The sequence below is a fragment of the Schistocerca cancellata genome, chromosome 1 (genome assembly GCF_023864275.1).
Source record: "Schistocerca cancellata isolate TAMUIC-IGC-003103 chromosome 1, iqSchCanc2.1, whole genome shotgun sequence".
Taxonomy (NCBI): domain Eukaryota; kingdom Metazoa; phylum Arthropoda; class Insecta; order Orthoptera; family Acrididae; genus Schistocerca; species Schistocerca cancellata.
The window spans coordinates 906,015,998-906,037,536 of NC_064626.1; the positions used below are offsets into that span (position 1 = coordinate 906,015,998).

General features: G+C 40.8%; 1 protein-coding gene across 1 annotated transcript in view; it reads right to left on the bottom strand.

Moving 5' to 3' along the window:
* Positions 1 to 2,910: 2,910 nt before the first annotated feature.
* Positions 2,911 to 21,539, bottom strand: part of LOC126190997 (uncharacterized) — a 390,280-nt gene continuing 371,651 nt past the window's right edge. The window contains exons 4-7 of the mRNA XM_049931678.1: positions 17,196 to 17,454; positions 10,636 to 10,828; positions 7,936 to 8,084; positions 2,911 to 4,634 (exon numbers count right to left, since the gene is read on the bottom strand). Of these exons, the coding sequence (XP_049787635.1) occupies positions 4,383 to 4,634; positions 7,936 to 8,084; positions 10,636 to 10,828; positions 17,196 to 17,454 (853 nt within the window). The 3' untranslated portion in view covers positions 2,911 to 4,382. The remainder of the gene's footprint in view (positions 4,635 to 7,935; positions 8,085 to 10,635; positions 10,829 to 17,195; positions 17,455 to 21,539) is intronic.

Genomic DNA, 21,539 nt, shown 5'->3' on the forward strand with positions numbered 1-21,539 from the left:
AGTGAATTTGAATCCTAGATTTATTTTGGAGACAGGAATCATCACTTAAATTACTGCACTAAGGACAATAATGTTTGCTGATGAAAACATGGTAGCTGCAGGTAATTTCTAACTGTTCCTCTTATTTTATCTCAATATGTGAGATAATGTACTGCAAGTGAAGTCACAGAAGATATTTGTGATGTTTGAAAAGTAATTTTTCAATCATTATTCAATGTATTAATGAAAGAGAGTGATTAGAAGCATGCACATGCCCACACCTATGGCAGGATCACACAGCCTCGCACAGGGTGACCTGCTAGTAGGAGATTATGTATAACCACAAATGGCCCCTGCCATGTGGCTATGCAGGTAAGACTATCAATTATTTTCATTTGTGAATGACTACCTCAAAATTGTGTCCAAGGGCAAACAGTTTCACCCAGTTGAGGAAGATGGTGTTCAGTGGAAAGTGGTTGTATTTGATGGCTGTGCCCTAAGTATTCTGGAAGAGGTCCCAATTGAGGAGTATGCAGGTCAGGATAGCACATTATGTGAAATGTGTGTGATTTGGAGTCACTATATAAAGAAGGGGTGAACAGTGATGTGGTGGAGAGTTTATCCAGACAAAGGTCATAAAAGTATATTTAATGCTGAAGGACAAATTTTCCCCCACTCTATCAACTCAATTGATTAATTAATTGAATTGGTACACTCTGTGTGGACAGTTTTTCCTTGCATCCTATTGGTGAATACTAGGACTGGCATATTTGTTACAGGGGAAATGGTCTATATAAAACATGGAGCAGGGTGGTGAAGATGGGAAGGACAGGGAATTAGTGGATCTTTGTTTAGATTTTGAACAGTGTGACAAGCAGTTTTCAAAGTTAGCACAGCCTCTTGTTGGAATATGGAGGGAAGGGGAAACACTTTTGGTCAATATTACTCAGGATACTTACTTCGTGTTGTTCTGTGAGCAGAAAGATGTGTTTGAGTTCTGGGGTACTGGAATTCTTGAGATATTTACTCAGGCATAAAGTTTACTCTGTGGGTGGCTAGGACCATACCACTGTGAGAAACAGTTGAAAGTTTTTGTAGACAGTTTTGCAAATAGATAATCCCTGCTAAGGAAATGTGATGTTTGATCGATACTGATTATGGTCTTTAACAAAGTGATGGGGACTCTTTTAGTGAGTATATGAATAGAGTAAAATCTGCAGTAAGGGCCTTGTGTCTTTTGTTTTCAGAATGGGAGGTGATATCAAATACTGTAGAGGGAATTAAGCCACTGGAAATGTCATGAGTTATGTTGACCTAACCACCCAAGAGCTTCTTGGCAGCACCAATAGGACATGAAACAGTCAGCTATTTTGGATGTTGAGCTCAGCAACATATTTCTTATGCTTGTCCAGAGAATAGAAATGACAGTACCACAAGAGTGCAACTTGGATGAGAGAGCTCCAGGTGGGGGAAAGGAATGCTGGCTCAACAGAGGAATTTTTCTTGTACTGGAAAAAGTAACCTGAGATATGTTCATGTTAGGGTGATTGAGTTGAAGTGGAGGCTTGCATAGATCAGTGGGATGTTCTGGACACATGTGGAGTGAGAGAAGTTACACTGGAGGCAGTTGCAAAAGGAAGATGTCTGCTGCCTGGTTGGCTTATTATGAGTACATGTGAGCAATAGGGCAGCCTGGGAGCCATCAAGATGGAAGGACAACACAGAGAAAGCCACATTAACTGCACAGGTGTGTGTCAACAGCAGAACAATGGTCAGTTTTGTTCTGATGCCTGTAGAATTATAATGGTTCGAATGATGTGTGCCATGTACTTATTTTTCCTTAACTGAAAATCTCCTATTTGATAGTCAGTCCTCTGCTACACTGAATGAGCTACATGTGCCATCTCATAGTGCTTAATGTTAAATGACTGTATATTTTAGTTCATTTGTTTCATTTTATGGTGCCTTTGGGACGTACACCGAGGTAACGAAGATCATAGGATACCTCCTAATATGATGTTGGATCTCCTTTTGCCTAACATAGTGGAGCAACTCTGTATGACATGGGCTCAACAAGTCATTGGAAGTATCCTGCAGAAATATTGAGCCATTGCAAAAGTGTTGCTGGTGCAGGATGCTGTGCATGAACCTACCTCTTCATTATGCCCCATAAGGGTTTAATGGGATTCATGTCGGGCAATCTGGATGGAAAAATCATTTGCTCAAATTATCCAGAATATTTTTCAAATCAATTGTGAACAACTGTGGTCTGGTGACATGGCACATTGATCTGCTGCCATAGCCCAAATTTCATTGCACTGTCCTAAAGAATGTATGTCCTATATTGATCTGTGTGGTTATTTCATTCAGTGTTGCTTGTCTGTTAGCACTGACAACTCTATGCTGCTTCTTCAGTTATTAAATGAAGGCTGTCAGCCACTACTTTGTCCACGGTGAGACGCAGTGCCTCAAATTTGGTATTCTTGGCACACTACACTCTTGATATTGTGGGCCTCATGTTATTGAATTCCCTAATGATTTCCAAAATGAAATGTCCCATGCATCTAAAATCCATGCAGCATGCATAATTAAACAAAAAGAAATGGTGAACCAGTAAAAATAAACAGTTTCCAAAAAGGAATGATCACCAGTGAACTGGTTCCCAAAGATGAATGAGTTTGCCCATCTCTAGTTTGGTGCATGCCATAGATAATGTTCTTCATCAGATAAGAAAAAATCAATTATCAGTATGTAATAAAGAAGTAAATTTCAAGAGTTATTAGTGGAGCACAGTATTGTTGTTCAGAATCAAACCTTAGACTCAGGAGAACACTAGAGACAGAAAAATGAATGTGAAATGAAATTTCTCAAAATTTTGTAATAAATAAATTGTACCTCAATCTTATGAAATTAAATTATTCATTTTATTATAACATCAAAATACAGGATTTTGACATTTCATCTGCATCAGATATCTTATTAATAAGGTTACATTAAATAGTTTTATTAATGTCACATCATAGAGTATTAATAATTAATACACAGGGACATCATACCAAATGGTCTCATGAGTACATAACTGACATCAATGAATTACAATGAAGATGATTTTCATTTTAAATTATTATGCAGATGATGATATGTAAGGGTCTGTCTTCAAATCTCAGTACAAAAATAAAAATGTCACAAAAATATTATGTACAAAGATGGTCCACAGTAATGTTGACAAGGAAAAAGACAGATAAAGCAAATGCTATACCCTGGACAAAGTAGGGGATAAAGTAGTATAGAAATATTGATATATAATTAACAATGAGCCTCTTTTCTTAAACTTCCAAGAGAAAGAATTCCATCCTTGGAGGTTAATTATTATTATTACAATAAAAGATGCTCTGCTCCAGTGTTAAAACAGAATAATCATTTATGACTAATGCTCAAGAGAGACACAACTGAGATCAGTAGAACTTATAAAAATGCAATCAATTATTTCTTTCCCTGTATCTCTATTGTGCTTGAGATCTGAGCATTTTTGCATCCCCTTCCAACTTTTCTGCAGATTAAACAATAAGAAAGGCAATACAAGCTTAGAAAACTAGGAAGTCATCATTAAGTTTGAGTGACCATCCCTCCTATTGAATAAAATATTTTCTTTTGTTTTATCTGTGTCAGCTTCTAATTGACTTTTTACTTTATCTGTCCATGTTATGAACTGTGCAGACCAATTAAATTCGGGAATGATTCTCACTTTAAATGATCATTGAAATAAAGGTACAAATAAAATCTCTCAGCAGATCTATGAAAATATGGTCCACGACAATCTCTCAAGCAATTTTTGTGATGCACATGAGAAATTACTATATTATTTGTACAAATTTATAACAAATACGAATTAATGAAACATCTAATTTTTTCACTATTTACATTAGGAAAACTACAAAAAATTAGAATCTCTAAAATATTTACACTCATCCCTCCTATTAACAAATCGATATTCTGAATAAATATTTATAAATTAATTTTAGGACAATTACAGTTCTAATGCATTCCATTCATGTTACATATGATAACAGGAACACTTACTACATTTCATTTACTGTATGTTCATTATGCATTGATAAAATATGTCATGTGATTAGTGATTTCAAAAGATTTTTGTGGTTCATGTATATTAAGGCAATGGTTTTTTCATGGTTTATCTGCCCTATAATAAGCAAAATTGCTTTCAAAAATATTTTCAGTAAGATATAAAACTTCAGACATAATAAATTGTTTAACTTCTTAATACTACATGTAAAAGAGATCTGTGTCATAGTTATTGTGGCAATAACTTAGCGTGTCCATATTGATATGGTGCTTGTGAAGCACTAACGTCTATTTTCACTTTTTGTACGGGTTGCCTTTCCTTATGGCAGCCTGGCATTTCCGAGCTTCACAAGGCCAAAGAAACTCTTTGATTTGTCAAATACTGAGTACCGGTTAGCTTCAATGTCATGCAGACTAAGCCTACTATTTTCGTTAATGTACATCACAGAAGCTGTGAAGCACGTATTTGATTTTGTTCCTGCTATGTGGATGTGTAGTGAGCATTGCATCTTTGGTTCGCCATCTAAATGTACTTTGAACCCATTGGTGCTCTTATCATCCAGATAAAAGATCTGCGAATAGAAGAAACATAGAATTACAACAAGATCAAACAATGGAAAGTCTGGGATATGAAAAGATGACTGTTACTGAACACACCGAGGAAGTGTTGAGTCATAGACAAGCACAGTGAAAAGAGTACTAGAAATATATAAGCTTTCCAACAAAGTCTTTCCTCAGAAAGCTGAAAACTCACACATGGAAACAATAACTCAACATGTATGGCTACTGTCCATGGCTGCTAAAGCCTGATGGCAACTTTGTCTGATGTGAGCAACAAACTGTTGGGATAGGTATTATAGGTAAGGAGGAGGCATGGTGCAAGGATGGAGAGGGATAGCAGGGTAGGGGTAGGAAAAGTTACTAGTGCTGCCTGTTGGAGCATACACAGAGCGGGGAGGGGGAGGAGTCAGGCTAGATCCATTAGGTGCAACATCGTGAGGCTGTGCTACTACATAAGCCGGTCCTGTCACTGGCATCTCCTATACCAACAAAGGTGGGTCACCTGTGAAAGCAGCTATGTGATCTTTGAATTTAGCTGCAATTACTGGTCAATTCTCTGTGGGGGCATAACTACGAGTACTAACGAACTGTCTTTTCACGTGGGTGACCATTGTCAAACTGTGACCGAGGGAGAACTGGACCAACCAGTTACTGAACATGCCACCCAAAATTATGCACTTCACTTTAATGAGTGCTCTACAGCCTATGGCTTCTGGATTCTTCCACCAACACCAAGTTTCTTTAATTATGCAAGCAGGAACTCTCCTTACAACATACTCTCTGTTTCCAAAACACTCCTGGTCTTAATCTTCACTAGTCCCTGGCATCCACCTGCCTATCCCCTTAACAGCTTCCACTGCAGGGGACACAATGCCTCCTACCCTGCCAATGCGTCTGTAAGTCCTTTCTTCCTGTCTTCTTCTTTCCTCTACCCCTTCCTGCCACATGCTTCTTACTTACCCCCCTACTCCATCCTATTAACAGATTGGTACTCACATGAGACAAAGTTGCAGTCAGCTCTTACCAGATGGAGATGGTAACCATATGTATTGATTTGTTCTGCTGCTGAGATATGACTTTGTTGGAAGGCTTATGTGTTTCTGGTATTCTTTCCATTGTTCTTGTCTGGAACTCAAAACCTCCTATATGTGATGAGTAACCGTCTATTCTTTCCATATTAGAATTTCAACAAGAAGTTTTCTATATGAAATGAAGCTGCAAATCTGTTATTATATGGCACTTAAATATACACACGTCTAATGTGTGAAAAGATGATTGGTTTGCTGCAATAAATTATTATGAGCAAGCTTAATTATTATGCAAACATAGAATTTATATTTATGATATGTACTCATTATGTAACATGTGATACTTCAAAACAAACAAGAATAAAAAAGAGTAGGTGAAAGTCTAGTTCTCTTGCACATGTGAAAACTACACTAAAAATATCTTGAAAATAATTTTCTGTCAAGGATACAAACATGTTAACATCACAGATGTTTCCAGTCAAAGTTGAGCAGAACATGAATATGAAAACTACACAAATAAATCCAAAAGAGCTGCAGTGTTTCCTGTGTCCAGACATCCTCAGTGATTTCACAGGTGACAAAAGTTTCCTTCTACAGGTTTAGTAGTTGTCACATAGAAGAAGCTGTAATTAGATTAATGATGAGCACTAACTTCACTTAATGAAGGTTTATTTAGCAGCTGCACGTAGAAGAGCACGGAACGAACTGCCTCCGGCCAGAACACATACCGTTTATATACAGCTACAGAACATTCCAGTACAATGATTCTTGACATCTGTGGATACTTTTAGAATGTACTCAATCCAAATATAGAAATTAAAATGGTACAGTCCAGGTGAATTTTGAACTCACAAGCCTCCATTCAACAGCTTAGTATCATAACCACTACACCACAGTACTACTGAGCTTCTTCTGTGACATTGCTCCCTCCTTAAGGTGGACATGTACTCAGGATACTGGAAAATCGAAGTAGATGAGGCTGATAATGAGAAAACTGCTTTCATCACCCCTGAGGGCCTATATGAGTTTAAGGTAATGCCACTGGGTTTGTGTAATGCACCAGAAACTTTTGAATGGATGGTGGATAATCTTCTACATCAACATCCTCATGGATGGTCGACCAGCCCAAGTTCTTGCAGACTCTGGAGCATCATATTCAATCAATACTAAGCTGTTGAGTGGAGGGTCATGAGTTCAAAACTCACCTGAACTGTACCATTTTAATTTCTATATTCGGTTTGAGTACATTCTAGAAACATCCACAAATGCCAAGTATCATTGTACTGGAATGTTCTGTAGCTGTATATATACTGTTTGTGGTCTGGCTGGAGGCAGTTCACTCCGCACTCTTGTATGTGCAAGTGCTGAATAAACCTCCATTCAACACCTTAATATCATAGCCATTACACCACGGTACTACCCAGCTTCTTCTGGGACAGTATTACATATTCTGCTGGACTTTTACAGTCTGTGAGAACTTTTATACGACTCAAGAGCTCTTTTACAGTTTGTCCTAATACACAGTTTGTCTTAACTTACTCTCAGAAAGTTACTTCCACTCTCCTTTGAATTGTGCACTGAATTAAACTTTCCCAATATTAAAACTGTTTACTAGGTGATGATACAAATTTAGTAGTTTGGATTGTTCATTTGATAAGCTATTGCTCGAAAAATGCAAAGACCTAGTCTAAAAGTCCTGTACAACAGTTTTAATATGCCTAGAGTTCTGTTCATTTAGATCTTCACAATTTAAGAGTAATAACTATTAATCTAATTTTCTGGCAATTCTATCATTGTATGGGGCTGTTTTGATTCTCATGTAGAACATGTTCATTGTAACAATCTCTACTGCTCATGAGTGGTTTCTGACTACCTGTTGTAAGTAGTTTCCAAATAAAGCTTTTAGTACTGTTTTGCAGGATGTCTCATCACAACCAGCACTTACAAAAACTATAATTATCCTTTTCAATTATTGGGTGATGAAAATCTCCTCCAGTGATGACACTATGTTAGAGGAACAAATATATTAGTTTGATGACACCTAGAATCTGAATATACATTTCTTTGATATGAGCAAAATTGAGAAACATGTGAAATTAATTTCATATGGCTAAAACAAAATCTTCTGTTAGTCTTCAGAGTAGTTGTTAGCTGGCTGATAAAATTTTGTTTCAAATCAGCCATTTTAAACTTTGTTATACATGAATTCTGATTACATCAATCTGTGATTACAGTGTTCCTAGTATGAATGACGATTTCTATTTTTAAATACAGTTTTGCTCACCTGTGCATACACATAGTAAAGGCCACTTCTCCTAACAGTTACCACTCCACCCTCATATGTGAAATGTTGATCCATGCCAAGTCTACGGAACCAATCCTCTGGAGTCCAGTCAGTAAACAATTTGTTCTCTGGTCGAAGACGTCCATTTCCTGGTAAAATTTAGTATATATTTAATATATATGGAACACTGATTATTTCTTTGTTCAGTTAACCTAATTAGACCCTCAGGTTCTCTCTGACAACAGCCTAAGAATTTACACCCACACGACACCCTGAATTATTGGTATTGCAATTTAATTATTAATGATAATGTCTACAATGTGAAGAACAAAAAATGAAAGTGATAATAACAATGGAAAAATTATTTGATCTGGCTTTGGGTATGTCTCAGGCAAAAACGATAATTTTATAACAATTTCACTGGTAGTATTTAGTTAATAGAATTCAGATTAACAATAATGATTAAAGAGCTATGATATAACAATAGTGATAGCAACTGTAGAAAATGCTAATTTAGACATAAAGAAGGTAACAAAATGAGTAAAACTAATGCAATAAAGAGAAGTGCAGATATACACAGTTTGGGTTACAACTTCAGATATCTAAGTAAAATTTAGGGACTACAGGGAAAGAGGGAGAGGGGTATAACTCTTTGCAATCAGATGAATCATCCAAGCAGAAATATGTTGTTGTCTTAGCAGACAGTTTCTTTGCTGTTTCTTGCAGCTGAAAATGTGACTCTTTTCTGATTATGTGAAGGAGATCATTACAGAGTAATATTTTCCTGTTGCAGGAAAGGATCTGGAAAACATTGTAGTACAACAGAATGCATCAGAAGAGGTCTGGTAGCAATGAGTGTGCTATTCAAACAAATAATTAATGTAAATATGAGACAGGAAAGAGTGTATGATAACTGAATGGTAAAGCAGATGAAGTGTATGTGCTTGTCTGCAATAGCCATAATAACTGCTCATAATGTGGTTAAATATAACCAAAATGACTAATGTTTGACTACACAGTTTGCACATGTTCATTACTACCTACAGCCATTGTAAGCATTCCTGAGAAAGTACAGTATTTACAAGATGACAGCACTGTAGCAAAAAACGGAAAGTACAAGGGAATGTGATAAGCTTTTTGCTCAGATCCAAAAGAAGGACCTTTCTGTATTTTTTTAGTATGTGTAGAGATGACAACACCTTCCTGCTGGGTGTAGCTTTGTGTTCAGCCCAGTTTAAGTTGTTTTCAAACCTCTCTCCTCTCAAAAGCGATGAAGCGAGTAAATCTTTTTCACATCACAAATATTAATGAAGAAGTTTCATTTACTATCATTCTTTTCAAGACTAAATATTATATACTAACACATTCTAATTGCATTTATGAAATGATTTTACTGACATGAATACCACTATTTAAATTAGCGTAGTGATTAGAAACAAGAGAGGAATGAAATTTCAGCAAATCACACAGTTTACAAATCTAAACTCCTAAATTTATGAAGTTATGCACTGAAGCAACAACAGCTGGTTGACATAACACTATCTTGTATGATTAATTGATGCTTAATAGTTGCTGCAGCTGCCAATAAGCCCAACTTTGTTATCTTGCAAACAGTTAAAAAAATCATGCTTCTTAAATAACGTGTGTCATATGGCACTAGCTTCTTAAATAAACTAAAATACTGAGGTCTGGAGCTAGCCAAATATTGTATGTAAAAGCTAGCGTAATCCTTGACATAGTTGATGCCATAAAGTAAGTAATGCAGAAGAGGAAATCTGTCTCAAAATGTAGGGTACAGGATAAAAAACAACATGAAAGTTGTAGAATTTGGTAGGAGTAGTTTCAAAAGATCAACAAAAACAGCAACACAAGAAACTCTTTGTATATAGAAAATGCATCTGTCACCATTTCTTTCTGAAAAAGTTTGGGGGAAACATCACTCGAGTGCAGGATGTCATTGGTGACAATTCTACAGAAGCTCACCACATCTTTTCTGGGCATTATCACCTGAATGATTACAAAGACATGATACTTTAATGCCAAAAGTCGTGAGCTAAGGTCTTCTGTGAATAGAAGTACACCTCTGTGATGTATTGGACTAGTGACCTATTTGTTAGTCTTCAGAATCTTTAAGCAATTGATTGTTCTTGTGAAAAGTGATTTATACCTTCATTTTAACATGATAACTTCCCACAGACTGAATTCTATATTATCAAGGGGTGATGCAGTGGTCAAGGGATTTGTCAAGTATTTGTACAGAGCACAGTTCACATTGACACCTGACAATCTTGATTTAGTCTTTCCATATTTGCCCCAAATCATTTAATGCAGATGACTTTAGTAGTGTCACTGCTGATTGCTTCTCCTAACCTTCAAAGATCAATCTAGTGTTGTGTGTTTCATGATTTAAATGTCAGTGAAATGTTACATTCCAAACATTCGTCCTTCCATCCTTCCATGAGATTTTGTGTTCCTAACCATACTGGAAGGACCATAAATATTATTTCATTAGATGTGTCTGAAGATATTGAGAAAGTCTATTTTGAAATTTCCATCTTTAAGAGATAACATTTACAGATAATGTACGACTTTCATTTTTCAAATTTCATTGACTAGACAGGAGAGGGAGTGGTTCTTCAGTTGTCCAAAACAATGGATACCACAATAGATGTGAATTGAGATATATTGTAGCATACTTACCAAGGTAGCGGTCGTGGTCAACAGTGTGGTTGGAGGAGTCTCCATAGAAGTGTACAGCTGGCATGGGCCGCAAGTGGTGCTGGGCAGAGGTTCCAGCAGCAGGATGTTTGCGTTTGCTGAGTGCACGCAGCTTCTTGCGCTTGATGGCCATATGCTGCTTACGAGCTGCACTGTCTGGCAGCTGGCGCAGCTCCTGCAGACATAGGAGTTTGTTCACTTCAGACCAGACCTTCAACATACATTATGAAGCACTTCACACTGTGTATTATCCCATTTACAATGGACTACTTAGGGAGAGCTGTGCATCATTAGGAACGCATTTTTTTTTTTTTTAAATTGGCATCTAAGAATATATTTACCACTTGTGCTATGGAGCACCCTGGACAAAAAATTAGCCATCCTTAGGAGACATCATGCTAATGGTTCACAATACCATCTCTAGCCTTGATAACAGCATCAGTTTGGCAAAGAAGAGTGACCACAATTTTCTTCAGGTATGCCACATCCAACTGAACCCTCTCATTGAATATTAGATCTTGTAGAAGCTACCAGAATGCAGGGATATTCATTCCTATGTTTCATCCATTGTTCCAAATAGTGTAAAACATTATCTACGGAATAAGAGAATCCTAGTAAGCACATCTTCCCCTTCTTTTTTTTTTTTTTTTTAGAAAGTCCCTGATACATATGGATTGGACATTCTGTATTTGGAGAGACAGTTCACTATGATACTTTGTCTCTACCCTTTAAAAAGAGGTATAATGAGACTTTAGGGTGAAAGACTCCATGCTATTAGCCAGCATCAAAACTTCTAACCTTATGTCGTCAATGCTGGGCTGTGTTTTGGAAATGGTGGCTGTTTATGACATAAAAGATATCTGTGCCAGTAACTTTTATTTTCTTCCATGACATATTTTGAATGGTTATGTTCTCTTCTTCAGGTGGATCAGTGGATTATATTACACTTTCCTTTATTCAGTGTAATCAGTTGTCTTGTTTCAAATTTCATTTTGAAGGTGTTCCAGAAGAAAGTATCCAAAGGGGCATCATAAATACACATTTTACATTTTTATTAAGTCACATTCTTGTCTGTCTGTCTGTTCAGCTTAAATTATACAATTAGTTTTCACCTAACTTTTCAATGAGCTAGAAACTTGAAATTTTAAGTATAGCTCAGAACTGGATTACAATGGAATATTAACTTGTTTTCTTCTGTCTGATACATAGGGGTGACAGTGCAGGTGAAAAGGGTTGGCAACAACTGACATCTTGGCTGCCCTGCAAGACTGACATATTGTGCAAGTAGTTCTAGAATGCCTCCCAGATGATGTGTGGGTGGAGGGCATGACTGAGCAGACGGTGGGGGGATGAGGAGAAGGCTAATGGCTTTTTTTCTCTGTCTGTCTGCTCAGTACAAATACTGTAGTTGATTTTAAACTAATGTCCCCATTGTAATCTCATCAAACTGTTTGAAAACCATTAAACAATGTTGCAGAGAAGATTAAAAAGTAGAAAATAATTACTTAAATATAAATGAGTTTTTAATATACTACATTTTTACATTGGAGTAAAAGACATAAAATAATTTGTCTTAGCTCTATACAGATTCCTAACCCTACACAGATAGTCTTGAAAATTTGTGACTGTGAATATTTAATAACTATGAGAATACTTCAAGATTTAAAACGAAAAATGTGAGTTGTAAGATGCAGTACATAATTGGTGCATGAATTCTTCACCTCCTTGTTGTTACACTACTTAGTAAGTGATGTGTGAAATGTCTAGCTCCTTACTATTATCTACTCTTACAAGTATTTTCATGCCTATTAAAATTTCACAATCACAAATTTTCAAGACTAACTGTAGGGGATTAGGAATCTGCATGGGGCTGGGAGAAATTTTACATGAGGGCCCTCTTTTTTTTATTTCTTTTTTTCAGTCTCCAGCCGGTCGCCGAATAGAAACCACAGTGAAAACAAAAAATGTTTTATTTGCTATTTTTAGCTACAACTTTCACCTATTTTTCTATGTAGTCACTACTTCGACTTATATATCTGTTGTAGCATGGTACCAGCTTTCTAACACCCTTGTCATAGAAGGCAGCCGCATGTGATTTCTGCCAGTTCCTTACGCTGGTCTGTGGCTCATTGTCTGTGCTGAAATGTTGTCTTCACAGCCATGGTTCATCTGAATAAAGAGATGAAATTCAGTGGGAGCCATGTCCAGGTGATCAAACACTTCCCGTCAAAAAACTGCAAGAGTATCTTCATTGCACCTGCAGTGTGCAGTTGAGAATTGCCATGAAAAAGAAAATACATGACATTTAAGCTAAGTGGGTTGCCCGAAATCAGGCGAAACCCCTCAGCAGGCACTTCACACTTGGCAGGAGACACTCTTGTTGTTGGCATGTTTATGTTCTCACTGTGCAGCCAGAACCGAAAACTGTGACATGATGCGATAGACAGCCATACCAGAGACACTGTGCAACATATCTGCTCAAAGATTCACCGGATTTTCATGATGGTTTTATTTTCAATAACGATTGGAAGTTGAAGAAAAAATAGCCATCGTACTTTTTAGTATGTGGTATTCCAAAAATTCATTTTTGTTTAAATAATTATTCATCATTATATCATACACAACACAAAATGGCATACTGTTTATGTTGTTATTTCGTAAATGAGTGCCATATGACGATGGAAACGTGTACAAGGTGTCTAAAAATTAGTTGTACAAAAGGAACCTTTAATTTTGAAAAAGGTAAGTAATTTAGAGAAATTTTTGATACAACACTGAATACAGTATATGTTGAAGTTTTATTGATAAATTTCAATGAGGCTATCTTTTGTCACAGGGCAAACGCCCCATCTATAATCAATTTTCTACACCTCCTATGAAGCAAGCCTTGATTTATAGTGGCAACCGCTGGTGTTATCCATTGGCGCAATGGACATGAGTGGATGGAGGTGATCGGATGTGTCACCTGTCAGAGATGTATCTAGACGTACCAGGGGTCCCATATCACTCCAACTGCACACGCCCCACACATTACAGAACCTCCACCAGCTTGAACAGTCCCCTGCTGACATACAGGGTCCATAGATTCATGAGGTTGTCTCCATACCCGTACACGTCCATCTGCTCGATACAATTTGAAATGAGACTTTTCCTACCAGCCGGCCACTGTGGCCAAGCAGTTCTAGGCGCTTCAGTGCGGAACCGCGCTGCTGCCACAGTTGCAGGTTTGAATCCTGCCTTGGGCATGGATGTGTGTGATGTCCTTAGGTTAGTTACGTTTAAGTGGTTCTAAGTCTAGGGGACTGATGACCTCAGATGTTAAGTCCTATAGTGGTTAGAGCCATTTGAACCATTTTCTTCCTACCAGGCAACAAGTTTCCAGTCATCAACAGTCCAATGTTGGTGTTGACGGGCCCAGGAGAGGCGTAAAGCTTTGTGTCATGCAGTCATCAAGGGTACACGAGTGGGCCCTCAGCTCCAAAAGCCCATATCAAGATGTTTCGTTGAATGGTTCGCCCACTGACGCTTGTTGATGGCCCAGTATTGAAATCTGCAGTGATTTGCTGAAGGGTTGCACTTCTGTCATGTTGAACAATTTCTTCAGTATTCGTTGGTCCCGTTCTTGCAGGATCTTTTCCCACCCGCAGCGAAGTCAGAAATTTGATGTTTTCCGTATTGCTGATTTTCATGGTACACTCGTGAAATGGTCATATGGTAAAATCCCCAATTCATCGCTACCTCGGAGATGCTGTGTCCCATCGCTCATGCGCAGACTATAACACCATGTTCAAACTCACTTAAATCTTGATAACCTGCCATCGTAACAGGAGTAACCGATGTAACAAGTGCGCCAGACACTTGTTGTCTAATAGAGGCGTTGCCGACTGCAGCGCCGTATTCTGCCTGTTTACGTATCTTTATTTGAACACGCATGCCTGTACCAGTTTCTTTGGTGCTTCAGTGTAGACTGCTGCGTCAGACACTGTCGGCTGACACTGTCCAACATCCAGTGGGATAAACAACCAGTTTTCGTCAAATGATTGTACCAATTAATAACAGTTTGCGTCTGTGGTGGTGACTTGCGATATGTAGTCCTGACTTTTCTCTGAATTGTAGTAGCTAATTTTGATTCATGAAACCCTAAACAATGCTACGCATGCTCTGCATTGTTGTATGACGCCATGATGACTGTTGGAATAACTCATTTGCGCATGCAACCTGGCGTGAATGTTGGGAACTAAGAGTGTTAGGCGGGAATAAAAGATTTAATGTATTCAATGCTGTATCAGACATTACTGTTAGCTACAAGGGTCACTCCAAAAGAAATGCACACTATTTTTTCTTGAATCCATCTTTTCTTCTACATGTTTGAAAGTTTTACAGTGTGTACATACATCCTTTAGGTACAATATTTTCATTTCTCCACATAATTTCCATCCCTCTCAACTGCCTTACACCATCTTGGACCCAGCGCCTGTACACCCGCATGGTAAAATTCTGGACCAACCTGTTGTAGCCACTGTTTGGCAGCGTTCACAAGAGAGTCATCATCTTCAAACCTTGTTCCACGAAAGAGTCTTTCAGTTTCCCAAAGAGATGATAGTAACATGGAGCCAGGTCAGGACTGTAAGGCAGGTGTTCCAGTGTTGTTTCTCCGAGTTTTGTGATCGCTTCCATGGTTTTTTGACTGACATGTGGCCGTGCGTTGTCGTGCAACAGCAAAACATCCTGCTTTTTTTTCCGATGTGGTCGAACACAACTCAGTCAAGCTTGAAGTTTCTTCTGTGTCGTCACATATGCATTAGAATTTATGCTGTTCCACTTGACATGATGTACACAAGAAAGAGTCCTTCGGAATCGAAAAACACCGTAGCCATAACTTTTCCAGCAGAAGGTGTGGTTCTGATTTTTTTTTTCCTTGGGTGAATTTGCATGATGCCACTCCACTGATTGCCTCTTCATATCTGGTGAAAATGATGGAGCCATGTTTCATCATATGTCACAATTCTTCCAAGAAATTCATCTCCATCATTCTCGTACTGTTCCAAAAGTTCGCTGCATGCCGCTTTTCTTGTTTCTTTGTGAGCCACTGTCAACATCCTGGGAACCCACCTGGCGCAAACCTTTTTTAACGCCAACACTTTCAGTATTCTGCAAACACTTCCTTCCTCTATCCCAACGTAGCGTGACAATTCATTCACTGCGATGTGTCTGTCAGCAGTCACCAATTCGTTAACTCTCTGCACATTGTCTCGAGTGTGTGCAGTAGGAGGCCTGCCACTGCGAGGACAATCCTCAATATTGCCGTGCCCGCTTTCATCACGTAACCTGCTTGCCCACCGACTAACTGTACTGCGATTGACAGCAGCATCTCCATACACCTTTTTCAACCTCAAGTGGATGTTTCCCACTGTCTCATTTCCACAGCACAGGAATTGTATGACAGCACGTTGCTTCTGACGAGCGTCAAGTGTAGCAGCCATCTTGAAGGCTTGCTGTGACGGTGTCACTCACGGGAACAGGTTGAACTAAGTTTGAAAACAAGCGGGATGGATGTATCTACACACTGTAAAACTTTCACACATGTAGAATGGGAGCTGTATTTTTACAAAAATAATGTGCATTTCTTTTGGAGTGACCCTCTGTGGTGTGCGTACTGTAAGACCTTCAGTACACACACCATCAGATTATTTGACTTGTCGCTCTAACGAAGTAGGCGAGTGTCAGCAATGTCTCGTGGTCTTATCGTGGCGTGTTTATCTTCTGCCGTTAGGTCAGACGATAGAAATGCCACTTGCACGCTTAGAGTAGCAGATTGACAGTGACCAACTTTAAACAGAACTTGATTAATTTTCACACATATTTATTAAAATAATAACAAGCATAAAAATGACTTAACTTGGTTCTGGATGCTATTCATAATTGACCATTTGAAGTTCCTTTGGTATTCGTACGTTAATCTTATTCTCACATATATCTCTGATACGTGACAAAGTGTCTATACATTTCTCTTCATGGCTAAGTAAAGGAATATGATAATCTTATTAGGCGCAGATTGAAACTTCACTATAGACTGGTACAGACAAATGCAGACTAATGCAGACTGACTAATTGGAGATCTGTACACTTGTTATAATACCTCGAGCATTCAGGTATCACTGCACGAGTGTGATCCGCAAGGAGAAAAGGTTCAACGTTAGCAGCAATCTCATTGGCTGCGTTACATATTAATACGCGGATCGGCGGAAGCAGAATTTGGTCCGTCTCTAAGGCAGCGCCATCTCGTAGTGCGGAGACGGACGAGTGCTGCGACTCCGCTGTTGTGCTTAGCGGGGTGCGCTCTATTCGGAAAGTTGAGTACGCGCTGACTACACGGAACACTCGTATTTATCCTTTTCACAATTAAAGGTTACTTCTGAGTAACTAATGTATGAACGAGCCTCAAGATTTGCCCACACAAGTGCGATTTGTGGACGGACCGCGCGACCTGGAGACAGACCGCTCGTGTGCGGGGCCTGACAGCAGCCAGGCGGCCTACTTGCCTGCGGCCTGGCGGGGTCGGCGGCCCGCTGCTGCTGCGGCTGCTGCTGGTGGTGGTGGTGGCGGCGGTGCTGCAGCGCGCTGTAGGGGATGCGCACGCTGCGGTCGCCGTCCGTGTCCATGACGCGGGAGGCGCGCGTGATGAGCGGCGCCGGCGGGGGCGTGCCGCCGCGGTGGCCCCGCCACTCGTCCTGCTGCTGCTGCGGCTGCTGCTGCTCCGCGTGGTACTTCTTGGGCGGCTGCGACCACAGCGGGCTCACCCTGCGCAAAATTGTTACACCGTGAACACCTCTATCGACCGCTACAAAACTTACACCACAGTATTTTCATGTCTTTGCCGTACGTTGACTAAAGTTTCATCCTAAAGCGAATTTATTTCCTGTATTTACAGTACAGAAAAAAAGCCATTTCTACCAGGGGCGGGTACGAGGTTGTTTTCTGAGGGGTCACAATTTTTAACTTTCCTTTCTTTTCGTTCCCTCCCCCATCAAATATATTTTCAACTACACTCGTGCTCATAAATTAAGTATAATTGCAGAATGTGGTGCCACACAACGTGGCACTACACAAAACTGGCGCTAATAGCATAGGCACATAGGGAACACACACGGCACACATCTCTAAGTCCACCGTATTGGTGATAAGCTGAGAAAACCGTCGCGAAACGCATCTGCTACAAAACGCCACTGTTTCCTGCACATGTACCCCGACGTCAATACGGGATATGATTGCCATGCACACGTACACAGGCCGCACAACGGGTTGGCATACTCTGGATCAGGCTGGGGTATAGCCTCCCATTCTTGCACCAGTGCCTACCGGAGCTCCTGAAGTGTCGCAGGGGTTTGAAGACGTGCAGTGATACGTCCACCGAGAGTAACCCAGACGTGCTCGATGGGGCTTAGGTCTGGAGAGCAGTTAGCCACTCCAATCGCCTGATATCTTCTGTTTCAAGGTACTCCTTCACGATGACAGCTCGGTGGGGCCGTGCTTTATCATCCATCAGGAGAAAGGTGGGACCCACTGCACCCCTCAAAAGGCCGAGATACTGGTGCAAAATGACGTCTCGATACACCGGACCTGTTACAGTTCCTCTGTCAAAGACATGCAGGGGTGTACATGCACCAATCATAACCCCACCTCACACCATCAAACCACGACCTCTATACAGGTCCCTTTCGAGAACATTAAGAGGTTGGTATCTGGTTCCTGGTTCACGCCAAATGAAAACCCGACGAGACCACTGTTCCAATGACCATGTACTGTGTTCTTGACGCCAGGCTTTACGGGATCTCCTGTGGCCAGGGGTCAGTGGAATGCACTTTGCAGGTCGCCGGGCGAATAAACCATGTCCGTTCAGTCGTCTGTAGACTGTGTGTCTGGAGGCAACTGTTCCAGTGGCTGCGGTAAGGTCCAGAGCAGGGCTACTTGCAGTACTCCGTGGCCGTCTGCGGGCACTGATGGTGAGATATCGGTCTTCTTGTGGTGTTGTACACTGTGGACGTTCCGCACTGTAGTGCCTGGACACGTTTCCTGTCTGCTGGAATCGTTGCCATAATCGTGAGACCACACTTTGTGGCACGACCTGCTTTGTTTGGCCAGTATCCAGTCGCCCTAGTATTCTACCCCTCATAACGTCATCAGTATGTGTTCTTTGAGCCATGTTTAACACACAGCCACCATTGTCGCGTCTAAAAACGTCTTCACACTTTCTCGCTGCACCGTACTCTGATATGCACCAACACACCTCTGCGTATGCGGGCTGCTGCCAGCGCCAACGTGCGACGACCGCAGGTCAAATGCACCGCATGGTCATACCTCGAGGTGATTTAAACGCGCAAAACGCCCACCAGAGCGTTGTTTCTCCACGCATCAGCATTATCCTTAATTTATGGGCATGAGAGTACATCGACATACGTACCATATAGTGCACGGCGGAAGGTACTTGTATCACTAATAGTTTTTCCCTTTCTGGTCCCGCTCGCGAAAGCAGTGAGGGTAAAAGGATTGCCTCATTTCTCTCATCTTGTCCTTGCAGTCCTTGGGGGAAAATGTTCATTGGCGGCAGCAGAATCGTTCTGCAGTCACCGACAAGTGCCGGTTCTCTAAATTTTCTCACCTGCTTTTCGCGAAAAGAACATCGTCTCCCCATCGCAGATTCTCTTTTTTAAGTTCGTGGTGGATCTTCGTAATTTTAAAAAACCTAGCAACATGCCTCTGAATTTCTTAGAGATCTTCCTGTAATCCGACCAAACACTAGAGCAGTACCCAAGAATGTGTCGCGCTAGTGTTTTATATGTGATAGTGATTAACATTGCAAGGTTGCAGGTTAATGTAAGCGCGAGGTAAGCCATCGTATATATCAAATGTTGGTACAGTAATAACCAGTGCAACCGCGAGAATGTTGAATGCAAGCATGCAAACATGCATGCATTGTGCTGTACAGGAGCCGCATGGATATCCATGCCTGTTGCCCTTGGGCACTCAATACAGGGGCAGTTAACACTGCTTGTGGCTGACGCTGGAGTTGTCCAATCACGTCCCATATGTGCTCGATTGGAAACAGATTTGGTGATAGAGTAGGCCAAGGCAACATGTCGACACCGTATAGAGCACGTTACGGGTAGACTCCAAAAGCGGATTGTGAGGGAGCGTTATCCTGTTGGAAAATACCCTCTGAAGTGCTGTTAATGTATGGCAGTACGACAGGTCGAATCACCAGACTGACATACAAATTTGCAGTTACAGTGCGTAGGATAACCACGAGTGCGCTCCTGCTGTCGCACGAAATGGCACCCAGTGTGTCTAGCATGCAGACAGGTTGGCTGCAGCAACTCAACTGGGCTGCTCCTAACCAACACACAGCCGTCGCTGCCACCGAAGCAGAACCAGCTTTCATCAGAAAACACAACAGACCACCACCCTGCCCTCCAATGAGCTCTCGCTCGTGACCACTGAAGCAGGAAATGTCGGTGGATTGCGGTCAGTGAAATGCGCGTTACATGGCATCTCACTCGGATCTGTCCTTGAAGTAAGGAACTCGTTAAACTTCGGTTACACGATAAATCAGTGTAATCTAAAAGCCGTAAATTCAACTAAATACCTAGGTATTACAATTACGAGCAACTTAAATTGGAAAGAACACATAGAAAATGTTGTGGGGAAGGCTAACCAAAGGCTGCGTATTATTGGCAGGACACTTAGAAAATATAACAGACCTACTAAGGAGACTGCCTACACTACACTTGTCCGTCCTCTTTTAGAATACTGCTGCGCGGTGTGGGATCCTTTCCAGATAGGACTGACGGAGTACATCGAAAAAGTTCAAAGAAAAAGAGCACGTTCTGTATTATCGCGAAATGTGGAGAGAGTGTCACAGAAATGATACAGGATTAGGGCTGGAAATCATTAAAAAGAAAGGCGTTTTTCGTTGCGACGGAATCTTCTCACGAAATTCCAGTCACCAACTTTCTCCTCCGAATGCGAAAATATTTTGTTGACACCGACCTACATAGGGTGGAACGATCACCACGATAAAATAAGGGAAATCAGATCTTACGGAAAGATATAGGTGTTGATTCTTTCCGCGCGCTATACGAGATTGGAATAATAGAGAATTGTGAAGGTGGTTCGATGAACCCTCTGCCAGGCACTTAAATGTGATTTGCAGAGTACCCATGTAGATGTAGATGTAGATGTAGAACTGCAGCTCAAATTGCTGCTGCAGATGCAGTACGATGCCCCAAAACCACACGCCGAACACGCTGGTCCTCCGTCTCCGTGGTGCCACGTGGCCTTCCTGATGATGATGATGATCTTTGGTTTGTGGGGCGCTCAACTGCGTGGTTATCAGCGCCCGTACAATTACTCAATCTTTTCTCAGTCCAATTTCGCCAATTTCCTGGATGATGATGAGGACAACACAAACACCCTGTCATCTCGAGGCAGGTGAAAATCCCTGACCCCGCCGGGAATCGAACCCGGGACCCCGTGCTCGGGAAGCGAGAACGCTACCGCGAGACCACGAGCGGCGGACGTGGCCTTCCTCAGCCCAGTCTTCTTGCGACCGTACACTGTCGCGACAACCGCAGCCAACAAGCAACCATATACAGTGGCTATAGTCCTACCAAGACTTTCTCCAGTATCACTAGAAGGAACATCCAGCTTCTCGTAGCCCTATGACACGACCTACTTCAAACCCAATGAGGTGTTGATAATGGCGTCTTTGTCACCTTAAAGGCATTCTTGACTAACATCGACACAACGTCCAATCTCAAAGGTAACTAACGCTCACGACTGCTACCGCGTGTATTTAAAGTAAACTTGGTTTGCAGCCTCATACTGGA